Below are 27,782 nucleotides of genomic sequence, written 5' to 3'. Positions count from 1 at the left end.
AAAAGAGAATTCCTCTCTAACGTAAAGCACACCATCCTTCTTGCATTCATTACCATGCAAATAAATTCATAACTTAAAATAATTAATGATTAATAATTTACAATAAAACAATTTGTGATCATCCTATATGGAGCGTGACGTCAAATTGATGTCATCGGCACGAAAAGTACGCTCCCTGGTAATTCCATATATTAGCAAATCGTTTTGACAGTTCTTAATAAGAAACTGACTTGACTAGTAGGAAACTAGCCTATATAATACAATTTACAAGATTTCTTGAGCTTACCGTAGGAATTAATCAATCTGGACATCAAAATTAAGCATAAACAGAGATGTAGTGCAAACTTCGTATTTTTCCGGAATCGTTCGTATTTGTCACGTTAGTTCAGTCAAAGACATTACTTACATCTTGTACTCATACTGACAGTGACACTGACTGAAATAGCATGACACGTTCGTACGTTTCCGTAACAATACGAAGGCAAATCTTTTCGCACTAATTAAGTGCATCTGTAGGAAAAAATATGCTTTTCTTTAAATTCACAAAGCTGGATTTTATGTATGTTGGTCAATGATAGACCCATTCTGCCGGAAGTATATTTTACCCGCTGCTTTAAAGGGGTAGAAAAACACTCTTGACTTTAAATTTATTTTTTAACAAGCAGAAACGTCTGCTAACGATTCTAAACATTTTTATATTAAAGGAAAAAATGGAAAAATTTACGCTTCCGGCGGGACTTGAACCCGCATCATTTGCAATCCGTGCAAGGCTCTTAACCAATTGAGCTACGGAAGCCACGCCGGACATCGCAAATCTCTCCATGACTCTTGACTTTTTCTTACGTGATAAGTTTAATCCTTGGAAAAATTAGGAAAGCCTGGCGGCCCTGCGCTTGTAGGAATAATGTTACTAACAAACTTTAGCGTCATAAAATAATGCCTTACCGGCAAATCCGGCCTGGTTAAATGTGTGATCTTTGTCCAACAAATAAGCAAACAGCACGATCAATATTATGAGGATCAGTGCGTGGCTGGCATGTCCCACATACAAGACGAGCCAGTGGAGCCAACGCGGCGTGCCCGCCATAATGTAGGCGTGCCGAGTGCCTGTTGTCCGCTCGATGGTAGGTAACCGGACGAATGAGCTCACGTAACTGCATAAAACTAGAAAAAAAGTGGCAATATACCATGAACTATAAATGACAGAAGAGGGAAAATGCAAGACCCTGATACGACACGACGAATTGTTAATTAACAACAAGTTTTTTCAAGGCAGTGACGATATTATTTTTATAAACTCCTAAGCAAGGTCGGACTGAAAAATGATCTCACTCAAACTCATGAAACTGCTCCACATCCATACATTCGTGTCCATCTTAGCCCAGCGTAGCGTATTCTCATCATACATAACATAGGCTCCACGCAAAGGGTGACTGCGCACGATTATCGTGCGATTTACGCGCGCGCCCACGCGAAGCGGTCCAGAAGATCGTCCGGCCAGTAAGTTGCTTAACGCGTTCAGCGCGGCTGATGCCCCGTGACGCACCGATGGCGAGTAAATAGCCTGAGGAAAGATATGAACAGTTATGTAATATTGACGACGGATCTGGCCAAGTAAGGAAGCGACCCTGCCTATTAAGCCGGTCCAGGATTTAAATCCCGGTAAGGGTAATAGCACTAGACCCTACTCATAGTGTTGTGTTCCTGCCGGTGAGTAAGGCTGCCACTGTCAGAGCTCAACGAGGGTGCGGTGTGCTGATGACGGGAGGACTTACGGAACTAACTTGTTCCGTCTATTGTCCTTTGAGTCGTCGGCAACCTGAACCCTCCTTAGAACTTGTACATTCCTTTTTGCTGTGTACTTACACAGCAAAAGGGAGTGTACAAGTTTCTAATGGAGGGGCAACGCGCTTGTGACACTGTTTGAGTTGCAGGCGTCCATAGGTTACGGTGACCGCTTTACATCAGGCGGGCCGTATGCTTGTTTGCCACCGACGTAGTATATAAAAAAAAGGGCATTTATTTGTGTGATCATGTGCATGAGGAACTGAGGATCAAACTACTTTGATTGTCTTTGTCTACAAGTATACGCCTTCAATAAATAAACATGGCTCATGAATTTCTATTGTACCTATATTTGTGTGTATTTTTTTTAAATTATAAGTGCTAAGTTGTTCATACCTTGGCGCTGGCGTTTCTGAGCTCGATCCCGAACAGATATTTTTTTTCTATTTGCTGGTTCTCTCGGCGGGTCCGAAAAACGGCTGAAAAAAAAATTACCTTAAGATATATTTTCAATGAATGCGGCTAATTATTGTAAGCTTTCAAAATTGAAATTTGACCTTAATGAAGATCTAATGGTGTTCGAGAACCATGCTTGGGTTTCAATATGTACTGGCACGTGCGGTTAAACAAGAACTTTACAAAGATAAATTTTAGATAAAAGTAGTTTAAGTTACCATTATCAACATCGGACACCTCCTCAAAGCGTACCTACCCCATCGTACGCCGTGTGCAAAGCGCGGTCGACTTCCTTGACGAACACGCGACGCTGCGGACGTGTGGCGTACATGTCCAGACTCAACGATTCATCTGAGTTTTTACCGCCCCCGTGTTCACGCGGTCCAATATGGAAATCTTTCGCTTGCTTACGTAATATTGGCACTTTCGATTAAACAACTACTTTGCTTCCTTGTAAAACTTAACAAATTTTGTATTAATTAATTGAGATACGGTTGTACTCACGTTATTATATCGCTATTGCTGCGACATGTTTCGGGCCAATTCGGAGGCCCCTGTTCAATTTTCCGCCCCCACACAAAGGTAAGGCAGGTGCTGCGCTCTCCTAAAGATAAGGACCCACTGGGTAGCCCGGGGGTATACGAGATACCTTGTGACTGTGGTAGAGCGTATGTCGGCGAGACTGGAAGGAATGTCTCCACGAGGTTGTCGGAACACATACGAAGCGTGAAGAACATGGACACCAGGCCCCGTAGCCGAATGGCATTTCTCCGACGCCAAACGAAAGCGATACGCCGCTGGCTCTGTCGCGCCAATACGCAAGCGCGATAGAGATAGATATCTACTAGCGCTTCGTTTCGTGAGCGTTTCGTGAGCGATTGTGCCATTCGGCTAGCCACCCAGGAATTCCGCAGTGGCAGAGCACGCGTACGATACCGGCGCGTCCCATTTTATACGCTTCGATAGAGCAAGGTTGTTGGTACGGGAGAAATGTTTTGTACCACGCAAAGTTCTCGAGGCCATTGAAATCGGACGCCGCCCTAATTTCAATCGGGACGGAGGCTGGATGTTGCCACCAGCATGGAAACCGGTAATACCTAATGTGAAGCAGAAAATGTGTTTTGACAATCGTGTGGACACAGTGAGTGCAGTGTGCTTACCTCCATCGGTCGACACAGCCGCGCTACCAGAACTCTACACAACAACTACAGCAGCAGACTGCTCTGCGCCCCCTTCCCCCGTCCTATCAGCGCGCGCGCAGCGGGCGGAGCGGCGAGCGGCGCGTTCAGTTTGCGGAGTCTAGCCATCGCGTGGACTCCTATACGCCTGAAGAGGGGCCTCCGAATTGGCCCGAAACATGTCGCAGCAATAGCGATATAATAACGTGAGTACAACCGTATCTCAATTAATTATTTGAATATGTCTCACGGAAGTTTAACGTGTATAAATTTTGTATTTAATAAAGGCAAGTAAAGTTACCTTTATGGACATCGGACACCTCCTCAAACCGTACCCCATCGTATGCCATCCGCAAAGCATGCAGGGCACTGTCGTCTCCTTTACAAACACGCGACGCTGCGGACGCGTGGAGTACATGTCCAGACTCAACGATTCCTCTGAGCCTTTACCCTCCCGTCTTGACTGCTGTTGGATGCGGCGGTTAAGAGGCAGACCAGACCTCCGCAGAGGATCATCTAAATAACAAAGAGATCTAGTAAGGTCAACACGGGTAAGTGTTTTGCTCATTGTCAGAGGTGGTTTTGCGAGTTCATACTTTGGCTACTTGCTATTCAAGGTTAAGCTCGTTCCCACTATGTCGTCTGTCGGATTCCGATTTTAATCGGGTGTCGGCGCCTCTGTTCACACTAATCGGCCGTCGGCCACGACCGCAGCTGGTGCCATTAAACGACAGTCAAAAAGAGGCTTCTTTAAACGATGGACGTCAACGAAGCTTTTGTTGCCATGTATGATTTGTGGAGGAAACGAAAGACAGCTAAAAATAGAAGATATTGGGTGCACCCAATTCTGAGGGAAAGATTTACTTTGGGAATATTTCGGAGCTTAATAACTGAATTAAGAAGTGACGACGTTAAGTTTTTCCATTATTTTAGAATGACAATAACTACATTCAACAACCTATTGTCTCAAATATCAGGGATCATAAACTATCAAAATACATGTTACAGAGACTGCATTTGCACTGAAGAAAGGCGGCGGCGGGAGTGACATCCGACAAATGTGAACAGCGCCATTTGCGATCATAAGTATGCGTGCGTTGATCCGACATGTTTATTTTCCGAACGGGGGCTGACAAAACACACGATAATTTTTGTCGGATCCGACACAATATCGTTGTTGGACAAGTGTGAATAGCTTCATATATAATGTTCTGCCGCTACGACACACGATAAAAAATCGTCCCGACAGACGACATAGTGGGAACGAGCTCTAATAGTAAACGTATTGAACTCTCAATAAACACTGATCATTGTTTAAACAGGTAAAATGTGGAGGCCAGACACACTTCTCCTTATGACACACTTACCCGTATTGATCTTAAGCAGTGTGCGAGAATGATTCCCAGTTATTTTCATTAGACTTATATTGACCGGGATATAGACCGTGATTACCTTTTTGATATTTGTCGAGCTCCCGATATTTCGACGCAGTTGCATGCATCATGATCACGGAAAACTGACGAAGGCGGGTAGATGTCCAATTTGCGTAGACAGCGCGCGATCTACCCTCCTTCGCGCGCGTTGGTTGCGTTCACTTTCAGCGTTACCACTGGTCGCGTTCACACTCGATGGTCTGTCCAAACACACTACACTCACAGTGTCAATACGTTTGTTCAATTCTGACTTCACCGGTTTTTTACACAAACAAATCACTGGATTCCATACATTAGATAGTTTGAAGCCATCCTCACTATTGAAATTTTTATAAGTACTTGTGAATGTGAATCTCAATGGCTTCTCTTACCAATCTCGGTATTTAGTGGCGTTCCGTCGAAATTACCTTACGACTATGCAACTCGATCCAATGATTTGCACCCGACTCAATGAGACAAAAATCAAAAATTTAATCACGGTCTATATCCCGGTCAATATTAGGCTACTTGACCTTTTTTTAAAGTCTGTCTTATATGATTTAGGCCAAATTCGATATGAGTCTAGTAGCCTGTATGAGTCTTAAACAGTGTGTATTTTTAATATTACAGCAAAACTTGAAAGCGAATTAATGAGATTCGGTTGGGCGAGCCTAGTGGACAGGCACTAGGCTCGCCGAACCGAATCTCATTAATTCGCTTTCTGCATTTCTTATAAAACTGTGTCCATTAGCGACGCCTCAAATCGCATTCACATGTCTGAGGACTCAGTTAGACGCGGCTGGTTTCCGCCTAAGTGGACGCCAGGCTTAACCAGACCAAGATTTTAGTGCTAAGAACCCGTACAACAAGTGATAAAATTGTGTTGCTTAACTTCATAGAAGGATAAATAGATGATCAAACGAACTTCTCAAGCGAAGTTCGATCACTATTATATGAGTCGTTTCATTCGAAGATATAACATTTACCAGGTAGTCCTTTAAACCTACAGGCGACTTTTGCACAATATTTAAAGACAATCAATAATAATAATAATAATAATAATATATACTTTATTGTACACCACTTATTGACAATGAGATTCAGTACAAAAACAAAACGTATTAAGAAGCAGGTAACAACAGGCGGTCTTATCGCTAAAAAGCGATCTCTACCAGACAACCTTAGGGTAGCAGGAAACAGATTGCAAAGAACAATGAACGGGTAGTGCCAACATGAAAATTACGTAGGTATTCGAACTATTTCAACACATCAAAAAGTAAGAGAAAAAAAAAATATGCAAAAGACTATTTTGACCAAAATAATATTATAAACGCATACACACATATACAATACATATATACAATATATATATATACATATATAATACACATGTACAAAGGCAAGTCAAGGTAGCGAGAGGTAATGAGATTTTAAAATATTTTTAAACAAGGGAAGAGATTTCGCGCATCTTACATACAACGGCAAAGCATTCCACAAACGGACAGCCCGAAAAGTAAAAGAGTTTATGTAGAATTTAGAAGTAGAAGATGGAGGGACAAGGAGAAGTTTTTCAGCACATCTCGTAGAAGACAGATAGCTAAATCGGTTTTTAAGATAAGAAGGTGTACTGGGATTGAAGAGAATATTATAAAGAAGGATAAGAATATGAGAGTTGCGTCGTTGTCGAATGGGCAGCCATTTGAGCTGAGTTCGAAATACAGATACATGGTCGTATTTACGCAGGCCGAATACAAACCTTATACAAGCATTTTGTAGACGCTCGAGTTTATTGAGCTGATCTTCCGTAATGTCCAGATAACAAACATCAGCGTTATCTAAAATTGGAAGAAGAAGGGCTTGTGCGAGCGCAATTCTGGTGGCAATCGGTAAAAAATTACGAAGTCTACGAAGTGACCCCAGAGAAGCAAATAGTCTCCTACTGACTTCGCTGATCTGCGGAACCCACGAAAGTGTGCTATCAATAAGGACACCAAGATTTTTTACTTGAACCGAAAATGGAACTTGAACGCCGTCAAACACTATGGCTGGCAAGTTATCAAAGTCAATCCGAGCAGTGAGCTGAGGACTACCTAAAATTATGACCTGCGTTTTAGACGGATTGACTTTCAGACCATAGCGACCACTCCAACTGGAGATGCATTCCAAGTCCCGATTCGTGGAGCTAATAGCTTGGGCGAGATCACCAATAGCACACTGGGTGTAAATTTGGAGGTCGTCAGCATAGAGGTGGAATTTAGAAGAAATATTTTCGGTAATACTATTAATAAATATAGAAAATAAGAGAGGAGACAACACGCCGCCCTGCGGTACGCCGGCCAGCGTGTTGCACCACGAAGAACAAGAAGAATCTACTTTAATGCGTTGCCGACGGCCTTCCAGATAACTACGAAACCAAAAAATTACTGATGGAGAGATGTTAAGAGAGCGCATTACGGCAAGCAATATATCGAAATCAACTGTGTTGAACGCATTGCTGAAATCCAACAGAGACAATATAGTAAGTTTACGGTTATCCATTCCAGCTCGGATATCATCAGTAATCTTAAGCAGGGCTGTGACTGTACTGTGACCAGAACGAAAACCAGACTGGTAAGGATTCATGAGCTGAAACCTGTTTAAAAAGGACGTAAGCTGCTGATGTACGAGGCGATTGACTATTGAACTGATTTTTAGTTCATTCATTCATTCCCTTACCCTTTCCAGTCATTCCACCGCCATAGTTGCTCATTATCTTTAGAGAAAACGCAAAACTTTTAAATGTGGGTTGCATAATAAGGGTGGGAGGGTTATTATATCTTCGAATGAAACGACTCATATAATAGTGATCGAACTTCGCTTGAGAAGTTCGTTTGATCATCTATTATATTTCGTTCGTTTCATTCTTCAGATATAACATTTACCAGGTAGATGTTTAGAGACTTTTAAGTTTTGCTTTAGGTGGAATGAAATAAGGTAGGTATAATATGAAATCATTTATTTATTATTCCACTTTGATGTGACCTTATTGGACCATCATCACTAATGAACTTATTTGTATTAACAGATTAACAAATTATCTAAATATAATCAATGATTTAATTATCTATTCATTATTGCTTGCATTAGGCGTGCAAACAGATCTCGCAAAGAGCCCGTCGTCCGATAGTGGTCTATTATAGAACCGCGCGAAGGACGTAGAGGCCGCGGTCCAGCCCGCGGTGCGGCGGATGGTGTCGAGGCTGACGCCGGCGCGGCGCGCGGCCGACGTGGCGGCGTGGCGCGCGCACAGCGCGCTGAACACACTGATGTCGATACCACTTTCCGACAAAACATTTTTAATCCATCTGCTGATGGTTTGAGAAGTTACAGGTCTATGTGGGAGTTTGTATGTCAATAGCAAATGTCCCATACTATCAACTCTCATATTTTCGTTACAAAAATATAATCTCTGAGAGTTGTAGCAGGGCATATAGAAACGTTATCTTTAAAATATGGAAGGAAGAGAACAGGTTGTTCTCGTCCTGCGGCTGATGTTTTAATTATATCCGTGATACCAATTTTGACGCCATTTGTGGATACAATAACATTTTCGATTTTTATAAGTGTTTGGACCCTATGCGCTGTGCATATGGCCAGTAATGTTACTAATTTTTTCGACAAATATTCCAGGCTTATACTTTTATTGGGATACCAGTGAGAGATATGGTTTAAAACAACGTGAGGGTCCCATGTATGGTTATACTTGGGACCGTTCGGTCTTAGTTTGTACGCGCCTTTAAGAAGGCGTTTCACGCAATTGTCCGAACCGACATTGTCTCCCAATAACAAGGATAAGGCTGAACGGTGACTATTCAGTGTGCCTTATGCGCATTTTTTGTTAAATTGTTCTGTTAGAAAAGACAGTAATGACGATTTCTGTGGATTTAAAACATCAATAGAATTAATAGCGCAAAATTGCCACCAGAGCTTATAGGTAACTTCGTATTGCAGTATTGTTTTATCGGAAAGTGATGCCAACATCAGTGTTATAGCCTCTGGCGGGGTGCCTCTTCGACTGAAGGACTGTCGAAGTGCTTCTCGACCGCCAGGGTAAACCCATTGTGTAGGGGATGGCAGTCCCTGTAATGGGAAAAAAAGGGGTTAAAAGTGTTTTAAACTTGAATAAGTGTAAATGCGTCGACCGCTATCGCGTTGACACGAGAAGCAAATAATATAATTGGTGGTTTACCAAACAGGTGAACCTGCTATCTAAAAGTTAAAATACTCCGTTCGAAGCATCTCTTTCGGTAGCTGGAGAGAGTCTGGATTAGCGATCCTTCATGTATTTTGTTAGGTATACATGATGCAAAAATAGAATTTGCTTCTCGTATCATTACCAATTATTTTATGTATGCGCGTATAATACATTTAGTTAAGGAAACTGAATGTTGCCTATACGATGTTATTCGTACTAGCTTAATTGCGGTCGTATTAAAACCCGCAACAAAATTGCATAATTAGTTGTGTTTCCGCTTTCAAAGCCTTGCTCCAAGGACTAAAATCAAACAACCTCCAGACGGACTGGTACTCAAATGAGTGTGAGGACTGGTCTCAAATGATACATTAACGAAATAATTGTGCAATTTTGTTTCGTCATTTTTATTTTTTGTGAGGCTATTGTTATAAGTATTAAATACTTGTATGCTTTTCTCCGTTATCTCGGGACACGAAGAAACCCGATAAATATCTATATATATCGAATTTTTAATCTGGGGCACGGATATGGCTCCTAAATCTAGCAGCTATTGAATAGCTAACTTTACATAAAGTATACTGTGGGTATTTGACGTAAAGAGTGTTTACTTCCCGTCTGATTTAAATGCCCTTAAATGTAGGTAACCATATCTGACCCAAATGAAAACGGTATATGTAGCCGTATTATGTTTAATATAGGAGTTATAAAACGGACTTATTTGGATGAGATTACCTGTGTTACGGTGTCTGGGCGCTCGTCTTGGTCGCAGGGGCCGCCTTGGCCGGCTGTGCGTCCGGAAGCGCCCGACGGCTGTAGCTCGCCTGCCTGCGAGCACCTCTCCGCCCCCCCCTGTTCGACGCGTAACGAGGGGGCGCTGTCCAGTTTCCCGAGTACGACGCTCGGTTTGTCGACGGTTGTGCCGTCGCGGGTTTCTTTGGAGACGTTTTCTTAATTTGAAGACCTTGTTTTTCAATGGTCTTCGCCGCCTTGATTTTTTCAGCCAATTTATTGCCGAACAGCGTTTCATCACGTTCTGTATCTTGAATAACTTGCAAGAACGACTTATCGAGACTAGGGGTGATGAGTTTTATTCGATTCTGAGTAAGTGACGCATGGATGTCACACAGAATACGGCAACCGTTGCTGAGGTGTTTCATAGCTCTGATTCCGTTGGGATCGGCGCATTTGATTAGAATATCCATGGCCCTGTTAATAGCAGCGATTCCGTTGCCGAGTTGCTGCTGCGTCGCGGCCAGATTTTTGTCTCGGTTACGAACCATATCGGGTACGGCTGCTGAAATCTCCACGTTTAATTTTGGTGCTTGTAACAACCGGCAGTTGTCGGGAACCAAATAGTCTTTTAAGATTTTATCTCTAGCTTCGGTCGTCATGCCTTTTTTAAGTAACGGTGACCAAAGTTTCGTTAGATTGTCGTGGATGTTTTCGCCGTATTCCGGGGTGTCCTCTGTGGACTCTCCGAGTGCGAGCAGCATGTCTGGAGCGAGCTCGGGTTGAGCTGACGACATCGGTAAATCTGCCTGATTTTCAGGTACAATAATCCCGTTATTATGGTCCGACATCGGTACACTACTATTATGTTCCGGTTCGGGATTTTCGATGTTTCTTTGTGGTTCCTGTATAATAGGATCATGAGCCAGTATGGGACCGTCAGGGTCCATTACAACATCTAAAACAAGAAAGAAGTGATAAATTATTTTTTATGAAAAATATTTTCTCTTGGGGGTAGGTTGAGAAAATATTTATGTCGCAGAGTAACGTGCATCTACTGAAGATTGCGCGCATTGTTCTGCTTTTTAACATCGTTGGAGACTCGCAGTCAACCCCGATGGTTATTTGATCATAGTTAGAGACTCGCAGTCAATCCCTATGTCGGCTCATTATAATCACTTCTTAGAATTAAGGAATAAATAAACAACTTACCTTCATCTTCCGATGAAGACGAATCATAAATTTGTTCAAGTCTCTTGATTTTTTCACGATAGTGAATTAATTTTTCTTTAGCTGTGCGCTTAGACATTTTTGAGTACGATATGTTCGTAGCTGCGGAGCTAAAGGAGCGCGTGCGTTCGTCGCCGTGCACGAAAAAAGAATGAGCAACTATGGCGGTGGAATGACTGGAAAGGGTAAGGGAATGAATGAATGAACTAAAAATCAGTTCAATAGTCAATTGATTGTCTTTAAATATTGTGCAAAAGTCGCCTGTAGGTTTAAAGGACTACCTGGTAAATGTTATACCTGAAGAATGAAACGAACGAAATATAATCCATTCTGCTTTAAGGTTGATTATGTATAAAAATAAAAATAATCTGAAAAAGAATCAACCTTATAGCAAAATGGATTTACCCAAGTTGGAAGTTAAGCGACACAGTCATAATATTATATTGTGCAACAAGGGAGGTAAGGGGGATTTTGTCGACGAGTGTTAATAACTCGCGACAGCCGCAGGCTGGATAGAGTTATAGACACGAGTTTACAAAATCCTTACCTCCTGAGTTACACACAATATTTTTCATCACATTTGAGAGAAAAACGCTAAAAAATTATAAGATAAAACTTTCGATGCACCTATAATACCTACCACGATGATGAAAACGTGAGGCTTGATAAAGCGACACTGCCTCTGAAGGAGTGATAGGAATTGCTGGACACGCCATTTCGATCCCTTCAGGAGCTCCAACGTCGGCTCTAGACCAAATAAATAATATTAGGTATCGAGAAGCGTAAATTGTAGGTTAGAGACATAAACGTTAGCAAAGAGATTGGATACTTATAGAGGAATGTATTCAAAGTAAAATTTGCAAGCTGAATTGACTGCCATCTCTCGACACAGGGTCAAAATCGCCAGGCAGCGTCTACTATTGTCACTTCGGCTAGGCATGCACTTTTCTTTTAACTGTGCGCTACGGCATCCCTGATGATTTTGCCAGGTGTCGTAGCAGTGCGAGGGAGGGTTCCTGAGGGCCTCACGACGCATGAGCATACACTGTAATAATGTCTATACATTTTATACAATAAGTACTCCGATATTTATGAACACCTTGGCTGCTTTATGTATGGCGGCGACTGGAATCACAACCAGCATTGCTTTCTAATAAACATATTATGATTAGATTTTGAACCTACATGGTGAGATACTTAGTCGTAAAATATAATAAGGCTTGATGATTAGTGTTAACCTTTTGAACGCTTTGCGCGTCAATGGCCTACACGCCAATTTATTTATTTATTTATTTAGCCTTCTTTCCACATTTTTGTCTTTCTTATTTACTTTTCATTTAATTTGTCTTTTAGTTATTTGTGGTCCCTGATAGGGTAAAGGCCTCCTCCAAGCTTTGCCATTTTTCTCTGTTCTGAGCGGTGTCCATCCAGTTCCTTCCTGCTACCTTTACAATGTCGTCAACCCATCTTTTGCGTGGTTTCCCATCCTTCCTCTTACCAGTGGGGCCTGGCCATCTGGTTGCATGTAGAGTCCAATACCTCTAATAAACCTATGTATATAAATATAATATCATCAGTATAAAATATATAAATGGGCCATTTTTTTTCAGAGTCGTCCACCCCACTTTTTTTGTAACATGGGTATTTTTTACGCGATTCATACTCAGAAATCAGAATCGTCCATTTCCATAAATTTTTTCGAACTTTCCATTCCGTTACCGCCTTACAAAATGTATGAAAAAATGGTAACAGAATGGGAAAAAAACCTTGGGACACTTTTTTTCTGCTATTAGGATTGAAAGAGCTCGCCATTCTGAGTGGATAACACATAAAAATTTCCAAATCAAAAAAAAGTGGGGTGGACAACTTTGACAAAAATGGCCCAAATATAGTATAATATCGTCAGCTCAGCTTTATATAGAAATATAAACCTGATCGGGCGTGGCGTCGTGGGCACGACGGCACACGACCACTTTAGTGGCTCTTGGCGTTCAAAGGGTTAATCAAGAATATTCTACGTTAAAGAACTGGCAAATATTATAACTATTTATAACAATTTACCTTTAACTGGGGTTGCCGGCATTTTATAAGTTGGTTTTGTATCGCTACACAACCTGAAAAAACAGTTATGTTTGTTTCAGTTAACTGTTAAACTGTTAATTAGATGGATTTTCAGGAATTGCTTTTGAAATCCATACTCCATACTTACTAATATTGAAATGAAATGAAATAAAATATATTCGAAACAACACGTTACATCTTGGCAATTGCATAAGTGGTAAATGTACAGATTGTTGTTCCAAAAAGGATGCCACTCAGCATTTGTCGGAGCACATAGTGCCACGACGCTGATTTTCAGTGGAATATTATAAATGTAAAAGTGTGTGTGTTTGTTTGTTTGTCCGTCTTTCACGACAAAACGGAGCGACTAATTGACGTGATTTTTTTTAAAGTGGAGATAGTTGAAGAAATGGTGAGTGACATAGGCAACTTTTTGTATCTTTCTAACGCAAGCGAACAAAGATAGTACTTGTATAATTTCTAAATCATAGATATAGGTAATACACTGTGCTCGTGAGTATTGCGAGAGACTTTAAGAGCATACTCCTGATCCCATTTTAAGACTAAAATGTCATATACACTTTTCTAGATTTCGCCTAGTTCAGTTCAGAGTTATGACCAATTGAAAAAAAAATCTTATTGTTACTCAGTACAAAAGGCTTTTTCAACTATGTTGATATTGATATATTATGTCCAAAAGTATGAAATAAAAGCTTTCAAAAATTAGGTTTTTAGAAAAAAAACGTCAAAATTCATTTGAAGTGATAGTTTTATGAATAACATTTACTTTTTGTGTGACATTCGAAAACAGTAAAAAAAATTTAAAAAAAATGTTTTTTTTAATCGTAAACTAGAACTTTCCTTTGCAAATCCGCGAATAGATAACGTGCAAGTCAATCAGTGCTAACCTGTTATAATTACTTGCGTATTTTTTACATGCAATTAATTTTCCCACCGCAAAAATAAAAATAAATACGCAAATAAATATAACAACCCACTACCAAAAATACAAAACTCGACACGTGTTTCGCCTCTCTACGAGGCATCCTCAGGAGCTGATGTTGACGGTCCGAAGTCCCGCAACTGACTGATCATCCCCAGAATGGTCGGCCATATTTATACTTTGTCCATCCCCCTACCAAGCAAGTTAGATGGAAAAATTCGTAATAACGGCGATGACGCAACATTCAACTGCACATTAAGTATTAAATAACCCCCTATTGTTGTACCTAATTATCTCCAACTGTTTCAAAACCCCCAAACGCAGCCCTTTCTCACATACATGTAAAACATCGTAAGAATGATTCTCTGATACAGTATGGTCACTCTCTATCAAATGCTTTGCAAAATTGGATCTCTCTGGATGGTTGTGCCTGTACGACGCCATATGCTCCTTGTACCTGGTAGTGAAATTGCGGCCCGTTTGGCCCACTTACACTTTGTTACAAACATCACAGCTCAACTTATAAACCCCAGATTTTGGCAAAGTTTCCTTATGTGAATTTAAAAAAATCTTTCTTTTAGCCTCAGAAATGCGTAGTAAACCCTTAATAGGATAGACAGGTGCTCAAAGTTATTTAATTGAGAGTAAGTAAACAAAATAAAACTCACTCCATGAAGACTTCCTCAAGAGTGCTTTTGCTGACGCCAATAGTATCGATTTTCAACTCGGAACGCGATTTCTCTATCGCGTCAAAGAGCCTGGGGAACTGCGCAGTGTCCTTCGCCGGCAAGTTGTAAGTCAGGCCGGCCGGTTGTCGTTGTCGGACGGTCGCGTCCGGCACGACGGAGGTGATAGTTCTCGTGATCGCTTCTTCATTCGGCGGACCTGATGTGGTGAGCGTGAGACGATGGCCGGTACCTGAGAAATGGAAAAATGTGATGAATCCTTAGACCTAAGGAATGTGCTATACCTGCTCTGAAACTTCATTAGTGAAGTCTAGTTTCAGGGTCCATTTACAGGGAAAAGCGCTTTGTGCCGTGTGGTGTCGGCATCAGAAAACAATAGCACCACCCGTCTCGCAGATGGCAACTAAAGGAAAACTGATGGGAATCCACTTTTTTTGGATTTGGAAATTTTTATGTGGTCTCCACTCAAAATCGCGAGCTCTTTCAATCCTCGTACGAGAAAAAAATGTCCCAAGGTTTTTTTTCTATTCCGTTACCATTTTGTCATACTCGGAATAATAGGGAAATCTTGGGACAATTTTTTTTCTCCTATCAGTATCAAAAGACCTTGAGATTCTGAGTATGAATCGCGTAAAACATAAACATGTTACAAAAAAGTGGGGTGGACAAATTTGAAAAAAAATGGCCCGGATATGCACATGAGCAAGGCTCGCCCGAATCTTTAGCGGGGTCCTTGCTCACGAAATCTGTGCACGCTGTCATCACAAAAAAAGAATAGCGTTTACCATCAGGCGTCTCCTAGTTTACCTCCTCTGTCATAAAATAGAATAAGCCAAGAGGATGCTTAAATCCAGTAGACCAACTGATAGTTCTCGTGATGAACGAGGCGTCAATGTAGTTGGATCCATAGAGGTAGTCTGAAACCATCAGCACGAGAAGAATAACATAGATTTAAATACAACATGTATCTGAACGAAAAGCCAACACTTAAACCCGTTAACGTTTAAAGATCATACTGAGCGACTTTTACTAAGGGACCAACCCCGAATTCCCAAAAAAAAATTAGCTGTTTCTTATATTTTGGTCGTGTGAAGCTGAATTTTTCTATGGGAGCTTCAATATTTTTTTCGCGATTTCTGTCTTGGTCCCATAGAAGAGATTACTCAGTATTAATGATGTGCAAGTTGCGGAAACTTTCCAAAAAATCTTAAATACCTTGAAAGATTCACGAAACTTTCACGAAAAATAAATGAAATTTAAATTTATGAAATGGAAAGTTTCCATCCATACAATTATCCATACAAAGTATGGAAACTTTCCGAAGTTTTCCTATGTGAAAATTTCAAAATTTTAGAGACTTTCCGTCGGCACATCAGTACTCAGTATGATCCAAACGTTAACGGTATTTAAGTGTTGGCTTTTCGTTCAGATACATGCTGTATATTTTTAAGTCCAGTGAACCCACCAATAGCCCTCGTGAGGAACATAGGCGAGGCGTTGCAGCGCACCCGACCGTGGTGCAGCGCGGCGATGCGGTCGCCCAGCGCGTCCGCTTCCTCCATGAAGTGCGTTGTCATCAGCACCGTGTGCTCCCCGCGAAGACCCTGTCGGCCAACATCATCGTTGTTAAACACCAATTAAATGTGTTAAGCCAAAGACATATAACCTCGTGGCGCCCAATGTACTTTCTGAAGTACATAATGGTTTCAATCGAATTTTAACTTTCATGTAAACAAATAAAATATAATTTCTTTTGTTTCTAAATTTTTTCGAACAAATGAAATTGAATTCGATCTCAAGTACAATAAGAATCAAATTCCCTAGCAAAAAATTTGTATGGTGGGTGCTACGAGGATATAACTCCATACAGACATATAAAGTATAAGATAAAAACGTACCTCAGTGCCATACAGAAAAAGGTACGGTGACCTAGATGGCGTTACACCTTTGGGGGACGCTCAGCTAGATAGCGCTAATATTAATATTTGACATTTTAACACATATCAAGCTAAGAATATGGACCAATTTTCAAATCTGACGTTCAAAAGTTTTAAGCCTGTGTCGAGAGATGGCATGCATAGACTGCACTGTGATTCTGATTACACATTCTACTTTGACAGCATAGCCTGACAAGATTTTATTTGTTCCAGTAGGCCTAGCACATGATGGCCGCGGGAGTATGTCGCCGCGAGATAGACTACCCGTCCTTATGTCATTAATACAATTAGACAAAGATGTGTCATCTATCTCGCGGCGACATACTCCCGCGGCCATCATGTGCTAGGCCTACTGAAAGAATGTCGCTACAAACCGCTTTCGTATGGCAATAATGTGCGGACGTCATATATAATGGGGACAGCGTGTACTGGTTTCGCGTTAATATTTTTAGAAAATGAAAACATGGTTTTAGAGAATCAAAGTTTAATAAGCAAGGTTTAAATACTCGCTACTTGTTTTCGCACAGCCTAAAATCCATGAATCTCGTGCCTTTTCGTCGATGTTTATTTTATTTTTGCGTGGGACCTTTTTTTTTTGGGGAACTTACATGATTTATTATGGGACCAATGCTGAAATATACAATAGTACATTACGATACATTAAATAATTTGAAATTAGAAAAAAGTTCCGGAAAAAGTGTTAGCCAACGTGGGGGAGGGCAGCACCATCCTTTTTATACTGGTATCAATGATGTAACGGCCTCCTTATTTATATAAATATTTTTCACATCAGAGCTACAGACACCTTAAATAAGAACAAAAAATATATTAATCTAAATCGAAACCAAATAATCAGTACAGGAGAACTGCACTATAAATTGTCAGTAGCGGGCATGTCAACAACCGATTTCGGAACATTATTATCGAAATATTGTGAAATCCTTCACCCTTTTTTGTCGTTAGTAATTTATCACTTATCACGTTAAGTATAATTATTTTCACTTTTTAGGGTTCCGTAGTCAACTAGGAACCCTTATAGTTTCGCCATGTCTGTCTGTCCGTCCGTCCGTCCGTCCGTCCGTCCGTCCGTCCGTCCGTCCGCGGATAATCTCAGTAACCGTTAGCACTAGAAAGCTGAAATTTGGTACCAATATATATATAAATCACGCCGACAAAGTGCAAAAATAAAAAATGGAAAAAAATGTTTTATTAGGGTACCCCCCCTACATGTAAAGTGGGGGCTGAAATTTTTTTTCATTCCAACCCTAACGTGTGATATATTGTTGGATAGGTATTTAAAAATGAATAAGGGTTTGATAAGATCGTTTTTTGATAATATTTTTATTTTCGGAAATAATCGCTCCTAAAGGAAAAAAAAGTGCGTCCCCCCCCTCTAACTTTTGAACCATATGTTTAAAAAATATGAAAAAAATCACAAAAGTAGAACTTTCTAAAGACTTTCTAGGAAAATTGTTTTGAACTTGATAGGTTCAGTAGTTTTTGAGAAAAAAACGGAAAACTACGGAACCCTACACTGAGCGTGGCCCGACACGCTCTTGGCCGGTTTTTTAAATACTATTTTGGGCATATTTACGATTAAACCGTTAGAAAATTTAAAATATTTACTTCTCGTTTACATCACTGACATTCGATGACTTTTGATGACGGGTGTCAAATGGTAATCGTTGCCAGTAAAAACAATTAGTTCAGCTGAAAATCCGCAACATGGCGAGGGTCAAATAAAAACTTGTCAGGCTATAACTCTCTATAACACTCCTCTTTGGTGACTAAGGGCCTCCCACATCTAGCGTCTCGCGAGCGTCGCGTTGGGCCAACTGTATGGAAAAAGACGCCGCGTCGACGCGACGTCGACGCAGCGTCAGGCTTTACCCATACAGTTGGCCAGACGCGATGCTCGCGAGACGCTAGATGTGGGGGGACCCTAACCAGCAGCGTGTTGGAGAGCTCCCGGCGAGTCTCCACGTCCAGGCCGCTGGTGGGCTCGTCCAGCACCAGCACGCGCGCGCCGCCAGCCAGCGCGCAGGCCAACTGCACGCGCCGCTTCATCCCGCCAGACAACGTTTCCGGCATGGATGATAACTTCTCCGTCAAATGCAGCTTGGCGAGCAGTTCCTTGCTCGTGGTCTTGGACTGGGAGTATGATTGGCCTCGAAGCTGTAAAACTCATTTCTTTGTGATAGTCGGCAAATACGCTACTTGCGTCCTAGTCAAATCAGCTTCTTTTTAAGAACTGTTAAAACGAATTTGAACGAATTGAATTGAGTGACGTCACGGTCAACTCAGTTACTTTGTATATTTCTAATAGAAATTACATCTAATAATTTTTAAGAAAAAAAAACCGCCTTCCTTTGGGGTTCTGGTGATAAATACTTTCAAATGTTGGATTATGTTATCAATTCGTCTGTATATTTTTTAATGTTTGTTATTCGATATCTCCGTCATTTCTTAACCAATTTTGAAATCTGGATGATTCTGAAGTACTTACAGATGAGAATGATTATCAGAACGGAACTCTAACCAGGGGCGGCTCACTCTTCATCAGCAGTTCCACTGGACCAAATGTCACTGTTCTGGACGTAAGTGCATGCTGTTCTTATAAAAATACCAAAGTCACTATAAGTGTGCCGTTCAGATTTGAGGAGTTCCATTCTGACCATCATCAGGAGTTTCACTGCAAGAAATGTCACTGTTCCGTACGTAAATGCATGCTGTTCCTTTAAAAAAACAAAAATCATCATATGTATGCCTTTCAGATTTGAGGAGTTCCCTCGATTTCTCCAGGATACCACCATCAGAACTGGGTTCTGAGAAAAATGGGACCAATCTGTATGCATATACATACAATCGAAAAAAAATTTTTCAAAATCGGTCCAGTAACGATGGAGATATCGAGGAACAAACATTAAAAAAAATAAAAAATACAGACGAATTGAAAACCCCTTCATTTGGAAGGCGGTTAAAAATAACTTCGGTCCATGTTTTTCTTATAATAATTGTCTAATGATTTATTTCGTGCGTGGTACAATAGTACATTACGATACAAGTGCGTAAAAAAGGAAGTTCGAAACGAGTGGCGATAAATTAAAACACGACCGAGGGGAGTGTTTTAAATCGACACGAGTTACGAATTTCCTTTTCGCACGTGTATCGTACGACGTTTTTCAGTACAGATGACCTACCGAAGTTTCGACCTATCATATAATGAACCACTTCTCGCAGTAGTGCGTAAAAAAAACACCATCTATACTGAAAAATATTTTTTCTACTCCCGTATTCGTGAGTTACAAGGTCGTGCATAGAACTTAAAAACCCTACATAAAAGATGTCAGGACAAGTCTATCTAGTCTATACCCTGAAAACATTTAGTAGAAGTAGCACGATATAGCTGTTACAGTTCAGTAAATACATTGCTACCAACTTAACAAACCAATTCGCAGAGTCGAGACTCCTTCGTTTTCTGCTGCGTTCATTGGCGACGCGTCGAATCGCATTCAAATGTATGAGAACTCGATTCAACTCGGCTCGATTCGTCTTAGTGGCCAGGCTTCAAAGAACCATACCATAGACAGTTTTATTTTCATGTTTGCACTCAAACTGCATATTCAAAATGGTAGGCGGTCCACTAGATAACTAGGATGACTGAAAGTAGGTATTTGTTGATTTATAATTTTCTTTCAAAATAAGTGCTTGGTCGTAGAAAAAGTATTGTATGCAACGGTGTTTAACTGAGTCAAAAAATGCTCGTGGCGTCTTTATTAACAATTTTCGGCTTCGCCTCAAATTGTTACCCACGCCACTCACCTTTTTTGACCTCTTTTAACCACCAGTTGCATAAAATACTATTATTGTAACTACAGTCAAGTTCCCTATAGGCGAGCCACCTGATGGTTTAACGTTGCCCATGAACATAAGCAACATAATAGCCATCTCTTATAACCTAACCACAAAATTAAAATTTTGAAAAAACCCCCGACCGCGACATAGTGGACCGACTTTCATGAATGGCTAAGAACACTCCCGACTAACTCAGCTTTCAAACAAAAAAAAACTTAATCGAAATCGGTTCACCCGTTCGGGAGCTACGGTGCCACAGACAGACACACACACAGACAGACAAACAGACAGACAGACATACAGACAGACAGACCGACACGTCAAACTTATAACACCCCGACGTTTTTGCGTCGGGGGTTAAAAACAAATTAAATTATTCTCATTTAAAAATATTTAATTTTGTATTTTTAATTAGTACTAGCAAGGACGATTATAAAGGACCAGCAGAGTCCATACTAAATACCGTACCCCGTTGGCAGCCGTAAATTTATGTCACTAGATGTCACTAAGAGTGTCATTTGAATAAAAATGTCGTTTTTTTTTTAAAATACGCACGCGGTAGTTCAACGGCATTACAAGTGATACAGTGAAAAGTATATAGATGACGCTAGGGGCCCGTGTCATGTTTCAGTCCCTGTTTAAACGCAAACCATCGTTCTTATTTTGAATTATGACAATCATGCAAAAGAGTACCATACTGTCAAATTTTCTATCTCTTTCATTTTGAGCGTGACGTCAATGATTAGTAATATTACTTTCAATATATTTAAAATTTAGATTTTAATGAGGCCATTTCGAACGGTGTTTATGATAGATATCATGTTGACAACATAGCTGGGCACCGTTAATCATATAGTTAACTTCGTTAATCGCTAATCCGTTACTAAAAAAGTTAACTTCGTTAATCGTTAAAGCGATACATTTCGACAAATTTAACGTAAGTTAAAGTTAATCGTTAATCCGTTAACACGTGAAAAAAAAAACTTTTCTTTAAATATTTAGTTGCATCAGTATCCACTATAACGTATTATATTTCTGTAAAAGGCCGAAGTACAGCTAGCATATTGAACTCTAGGCTGCACGTGGAAGGCAGTGATCGCCTGAGCTACTGCCAAGAGCTGTGTCAGGAGAGATGCTGGCGGTGACGGGACTGTTGTGGCACTTTGGGCGGTAGAGGCTAGGGAAGCGAATGTGGTCGTAAATAGGGCTCGAATTTGCTGCCCTATCACTACAACAGTCGCCATGGTAAAGCTTAGGATTCACCGAATCAAAGTTAGTAAAAGCAAATCCACGTGAAGAATACTTTTTTAGGTAATATTTCGGACTTTTAGCAATCGACATCGGTAAAACCTAGGATTTACCGGCAAATCATAGGATTTGCCGTACTTCGGGCTTTTATAGTAGCGTTCAGAACGTGTTTTTCGCAGCGCAGATGGCGCCTGTGCCCTACTAGATTAACGATTAACGGATTCGGAGAAATTTAACGGAAGTTAACGAGTCCGTTAACATTTTTTCAAGTTAACTTAAAAGTTAATCCGTTAATCGAAATGTTAACTTCGTTAATTAACGATTAACGGATTAACGAGTTAATGCCCAGCTATGGTTGACAATCAATCTCCTGACCGTCTCGCTCATACCAATCCTATCCTATATTTGAACGAGTGCGACCGAAACAGTTGAGTACCTATTATTGAAGATTTTTGAATGTCTAAAATCTTATTGGTAATTGTCGAAAACCCGCTTTTTCCATAAAGTGTTGGCGCGACGTCAAGTGGGTGATAGGCGTACGAGCAAGTACGCGTTGGATGGTCGACTACTATGCGCAGCGGTTTTTACGCGTACTTACGGGGACACACAATCGAAAAAGGTCGTCAAGCCATAAGTACGCATACCTGCTCGTATCGTACGTTTATCACCCACTTCAGACTGCGTTTCGATCGGCGTTTAGCGACAATGATTATCAGCTCGGCTTCATGGCTTTACGAACCTTAGCTCGGACCATCGAATATGAAACTTATAAACTTCTTTATACACAAAGGTATAAAGAAGTTTATAACCAGGTGCTCCATGACACCATTGCACCAATCTGTCGCCAGCACCGCTATACTTCAACGGCCAAGTCACACAACATCCATACTAATATTATAAATGGGAAAGTGTGTGTGTCTGTTTGTTTGTCCATCTTTCACGGCAAAACGGAGCGACGTATTGACGTGATTTTTTAAGTGGAGATAGTTGAAGGGATGGAAAGTGACATAGGCTACTTTTTGTCTCTTTTTATATCCCCCCACTTCCTTAGAATGGAGGATGGAAGTTTGTGGAGAGATTTTCGAATTTAACGCGAGCGAAGCCGCGGGCAAAGGCTAGTTAACTATAATAATAAAGAAATCGCAGTAAGGAACTTTATGTAGATTTCATTACTTTTTAGAGATAAACAAGCAGCTCCATCGAGACGGCTATTTTTTACAGAATGTTTTTGGTGGGATATACATAGGCATAGGTATATAACACTAACAAGGTATCTATTGTCTTAGTCCGTTTTCACATTATCTGATCCGATATCGGATGTCGGAAGGATTTAAATGGAAAAAATCCAAGATAGCGCCTGTAATGTATGGGGTATCAGTCCTACATCCGATATCGGATCGGATAATGTGAAAACGCATTTAGTCTCATTAATTATTACTTATGTCAGAGTTTCACTAATTATTTCCTTTTATCATTTATTATCTCAGTTTAGGTTTATACGAGTACCAAACGAGTAGTATACGAGTAGAAAATATATTACCAAAACAATACAAACTATCATTAATTTATTATAAAAACGTAATCCAAAGTGCCACACCTGGCGGCCTAACTATCCGCGTTGTGTCCAAGACGAAGCCTGACCGACGAAGCTAGCAAGTCTCTCTACATGTTAGCTGAAATACTGTCAAACCATTCACTGTGATTACTCAGATTATTATAAGCAAAATGATCTTCGAATGAACTTTCTGGACAATTGAGATGCATGGGCGCAGTCGAAACCAGCTCGCCCCTTCAGCCGTGTCCCGTTGAAAATCGGAAAGATTCTTTTCCTTAGCACATTAAATTTAATGTTTACAAATTGGATTCGCCTTCTGTCACCTAAACTGGTAATTTTATGTATGAGGTCATTGGTCATACAATTATTAATTTATACAGTTATTAATTCTGTATCTCTACTCGCATTGCTGCTGCGATTCTAAAATATTTAATATCCATATATTATGAATATATATTCAATAAATCATACAATGACATTTGTGATGTGACATGGATGTCAGATGTCACTGGATGTCACATCTGTTGGCACAATGATTGCGTTTTGTTGAACGTATTTGAGCTCAACATATAGGTTTATTATCACTAAGTATATTATATTAATGAACAACGAAACGGATGTGACATTTTCCTAGTCCACCAACGTCATCTAGTCATTTTATTTGGCAATAGTTAGACAACATGCGAACAAACTTAGCCAGCGAAGCGATCACAACTACGTCGAGGCCGACCAAAAAATATAATTTGTAAAAATTATGTTTTGAGCCAATATTTTGATATTAAAATAAAGTTTTTTGATAGTTATTCATAGTATACTATAAAAACAAGTAAACATATGTGTGAAAATATGTTTTTTTCCACTCCCGGGTTACGAAACAACGCCATCTAGTTTTAAAGCAAAAACTAAGCTTTTTTCAGGGGTACGCTTTTTTGTATGGGCTATATCAGTCTAGTATTAAATGGTCCTTGGTACTAGTATTATAATATAAACATTAAATAAACCATAAGCCTTCGGTAATTGTGTCATATACTTGGAAATTTCGACCCTTGCTTTCGTGATCCGATGGCCGAGTGGTTTTACAGGCATCCGTCCGGTTACCGGAGCACGCTGGTTCGATTCCAGCTCGGAACACTTGGAGGCCTTGGTCACTTTTTCTTTAGTATATGACATTTATTTAATGTTTATAATAGGCATCACAGAACTTAATTTAGATAGAAGAAACAAATTCATATATTTGTATAGGGGCCGAGCGTGTCAAATTTTGTACTGAAGTTGATTCTTGCCTGTAATTTTAAATATGTCTCAGGCTCTTGATCGTTTATAATTTTTGTGTTGTTGCAATTGAATATCACGTAACGAGGCATTTTTTATGTTTTGGTTGACTTCAACTTACAAAAATTGACGCCCGAAAGCTGCAAGCTGCGAGTAAAGACGGACAACTCGGTGGATTTCACTGAGTTCATTTGACACGCTAAGTAGATACGTTTGCTTGATCTATGGTATATATGACATCTGTGATAGGCATCTTCTGGGCGAGCTCACTCAAACGTAGGCCACGTCTTTGCCTTTGGCTAGCCTGTGGCCAAAAGTCAGCCCATTTATAGTAAAAAAAGGTGTAAGAATAAGTAACGTCATATCCTACCGACTGCGCCAATGAATGAATAAAGTATTTAGCCTACCCACATAATTGTGATTATCAGGATACCTAAAATAGGAGGCATTTAAGCGTTCGCGACTCTTCAGAAACCTAGGCTATAGACTTCGTACAAACAATTTTCATAAATGTTAGGACCCATTATGGTTATCATTTCAAAAATGACGGGAGCTTTCTGAGCCTTGCCTTAAAACTTTAATAGTATTTTATACAATCGTGATATAATTCAGAGCTTTTCAGTCGAGTACCATGTTTAGGCCACGAAGCTTGTTGAGTGGCCTAATAGTACGGTATGAGAGTGTATAACTTAATTATATCACTACTAGCTTTTGCCCGCGGCATCGCTCGCGTTAGAAAAAGACAAAAAGTAGCCTATGTCACTCTCCATCACTGCAACTGTTTCCAATTAAAAAATCACGTCAATTCGTCGCTTCGTTTTGCCGTGAAAGACGGACAAACAAACAGACACACACACTTTCCCATTTATAATATTACTATGGACTATGAATTGTATACAATACTTTTTCTGTGAGTCATAATCTTCATCATCAATGGACGAGAAATATCATCATTAAAGTTCAAAATTAATGTTAATAGCGTCGTTCATCGTTGTATCGACATCGAATCACCTGGCGACCAATTGTTTGTAATAACCGTCTCTGATTGGTCGATAACGCGATAGAGAAAAAATAATGTGTTTCAGATGCAGAAAAATTTGCCACGAACCTGTATGAAGTTCTATTACAGTTAACTAAAGTGAAGTGTAATGAAATATTATAGTTGACTAGTGTCAAAGACTATCCAACACTGAAATGCATCAGCGTCAGCGTGTAGTTTAGTCTGTGGTGTCCTAATTGACACCTTAAAGTCGCCGAGTTGAAAAAACCGGCCAAGTGCGAGTCGGACTGGCGCACCGAGGGTTCCGTACAAACCTAAGGTTTTCGGAATTTTTCCTTTATGTGTGCTATAAAACGTTGCTTCATGCCAAATTTCAAGATTCTAGGTCGACTGGAAGTACCCTTTAGGTTTTGATTCCCTTGCGAGTACTTGCGAGTTTCAAAATATGCAGCTTAAATTGCTGTTTCTTTTGATTGCGTTGACATAGAAGTTTGATTTTGTTACAGCTTAAAGGTATTATAGACCTGAGTATTTGGTATGAATTTCAATTTAATACCTCTACGCGTTTATGAGGAAATGGGTAGTAAGGTTAAAATTATTAAAAAAAAATATATTATGTGATGTAACTAAAAATTTATGGTTTTCGTAATTTTTCCTTTATCTATGCTATAAGACGTTGCTTCGTACCAAATTTCAAGATTCTGAGTTCACGGGAAGCACCCTGTAGGTTTTGATTCCCTTGCAAGTGTCGAAAATTTGCGGCATAAACGGCTGTATCTTTTGATTGCGTTGGCTTAGAAGTTTGATTTTTTCACAGCTTCAAGGGACAGTAGACCTGAGTAATTGATATAAATTTCAGCTTCATACCTCCACGCGTTCCTGAGAAAAAGGGTCTTGACAGACGGACGGACGGACGGACAGACGGACAACAAAGTGATCCTATAAGGGTTCCGTTTTTTCCTTTTGAGGTACGGAACCCTAAAAATAATATTATATAAGTATTATTTTCAGTCAACTAATTTATTTGAAGCGTGTTCAATACCATTAAAGGCTCGATTGCGTCAAATTTAATTGTATGGGGAATTCGATAAACTTATGGGAAATTGGATGATGCAACTGTAGGCCCAGCACATGATGGCCGCGAGAGTATGTCGCCGCGAGATAGACTACCCGTCCTTATGTCATTAATACAGTTAGAAGAAGACGTGTCATCTATCTCGCGGCCATCATGTGCTATTAGGCCTATGGCCCTTAAACCTTTCTACCTTCCGCCTATTTATGAGAAAAAATCGGCCTGATCTATAAGTGTAACTTATTAAAGAATCAAGTTTGAAAAGAACATAGGATTTAGGTACCATAGCAAAGAACATAACGTGTTCCAGAACATGTAGGTGACTGAAGAACATGTTCTGCTGCGGGCAGAGGCCGATCAGCTTACGGGCTTCCACCGACTGCTTGAACGTGTCCTTGCCTTCAACCTTCACGTTGCCCGATGACGCTGGTATGAGACCTGACCATAGGTAGAAAAGACAAGTTTATTCTGATGGTTTCGAAAAGCTAACAATATCCCTATTGTTACAGTATAATAAAGAGTACTATCGTACAGTATGTCAAGAACGCAAACAGTCGACCTGTCATATTTCACTCATACAAGCATAGTACGCTTTCACCTACACGAGCATAGACTGTGTGCTAGGAACGCGCCTCTTTCATATATTTGATCGCCAGTGTCCGAGGTGTGCTATTGTACAGGTCAATTTACTAGAGCTGGCATGAATGGAACGAATGAGTTAATGAAAGTTTTCCCGTGTGGCTCTTGACAGTTACAACTGTGAAAATTTCGTTTATTCCATTCGTGTCAGTTTTCGTGAATTGACCTTTATCCATGTATATCTAGTTGACAAACTAAAGCGCCTAGTGCTGGTGGTAAATATAGCGGTATGAGCAGCGCGACTTTCCATTCGGAAGTTGTGGGTTCAAACCCGAGCTCGCACCAATTAGTTTTTCGAAACTTATGATCGAAATGTCATTTGATATTTTTCAATCGCTTTTTGGTGAAGGAAAACATAGTGAGGAAATTTGAATAATTTCAATAAGCCTAGTTACTCTTTGGGTTGGAAGGTCATGTGGCGGTAGCTTTCGTAATAACTAGTATGTACCTACAAATCTTCGGATTTGTTGTCACTTGGACCCCAGGCTTC

At 40.2% G+C, this 27,782-nt stretch overlaps 2 protein-coding genes across 2 annotated transcripts in view; both read right to left on the bottom strand.

The window, feature by feature from the left end:
* The window catches only part of LOC125234892 (phospholipid-transporting ATPase ABCA3-like), a 62,475-nt gene that overhangs the window by 14,009 nt on the left and 20,684 nt on the right, over nt 1-27,782 (bottom strand). The window contains exons 7-17 of the mRNA XM_048141313.1: nt 26,937-27,091; nt 18,599-18,826; nt 16,180-16,318; nt 14,697-14,946; nt 13,086-13,138; nt 11,665-11,771; nt 3,915-3,935; nt 3,721-3,844; nt 2,182-2,264; nt 1,333-1,564; nt 946-1,164 (exon numbers count right to left, since the gene is read on the bottom strand). Of these exons, the coding sequence (XP_047997270.1) occupies nt 946-1,164; nt 1,333-1,564; nt 2,182-2,264; nt 3,721-3,844; nt 3,915-3,935; nt 11,665-11,771; nt 13,086-13,138; nt 14,697-14,946; nt 16,180-16,318; nt 18,599-18,826; nt 26,937-27,091 (1,611 nt within the window). The remainder of the gene's footprint in view (nt 1-945; nt 1,165-1,332; nt 1,565-2,181; nt 2,265-3,720; nt 3,845-3,914; nt 3,936-11,664; nt 11,772-13,085; nt 13,139-14,696; nt 14,947-16,179; nt 16,319-18,598; nt 18,827-26,936; nt 27,092-27,782) is intronic.
* LOC125234409 lies at nt 8,802-11,312 on the bottom strand. Its single transcript, XM_048140637.1, has 3 exons — nt 11,007-11,312; nt 9,798-10,752; nt 8,802-8,950 (listed from the first exon to the last, which is right to left on the bottom strand). The coding sequence occupies exons 1-2, from the start codon at nt 11,101-11,103 to the stop codon at nt 9,803-9,805; spliced, it is 1,047 nt and encodes a 348-aa protein (XP_047996594.1). The 5' UTR covers nt 11,104-11,312; the 3' UTR covers nt 8,802-8,950; nt 9,798-9,802.

Source organism: Leguminivora glycinivorella, chromosome 16 (assembly GCF_023078275.1).
Source record: "Leguminivora glycinivorella isolate SPB_JAAS2020 chromosome 16, LegGlyc_1.1, whole genome shotgun sequence".
Classification (NCBI taxonomy): Eukaryota; Metazoa; Arthropoda; class Insecta; order Lepidoptera; family Tortricidae; genus Leguminivora; species Leguminivora glycinivorella.
Note: the sequence above shows the minus strand (reverse complement) of the source record. Positions and strands in the feature narration are given on the sequence as shown.

Bases quoted from the DNA above. Each gene is read 5' to 3' on its own strand.
- LOC125234409 (XM_048140637.1), bottom strand. From the start codon at position 11,103: ATGTCTAAGCGCACAGCTAAAGAAAAATTAATTCACTATCGTGAAAAA. The intron at 10,753-11,006 runs GTAAGTTGTTTA...TTCTTGTTTTAG, and splicing joins GTCTTCATCGGAAGATGAAG to ATGTTGTAATGGACCCTGAC.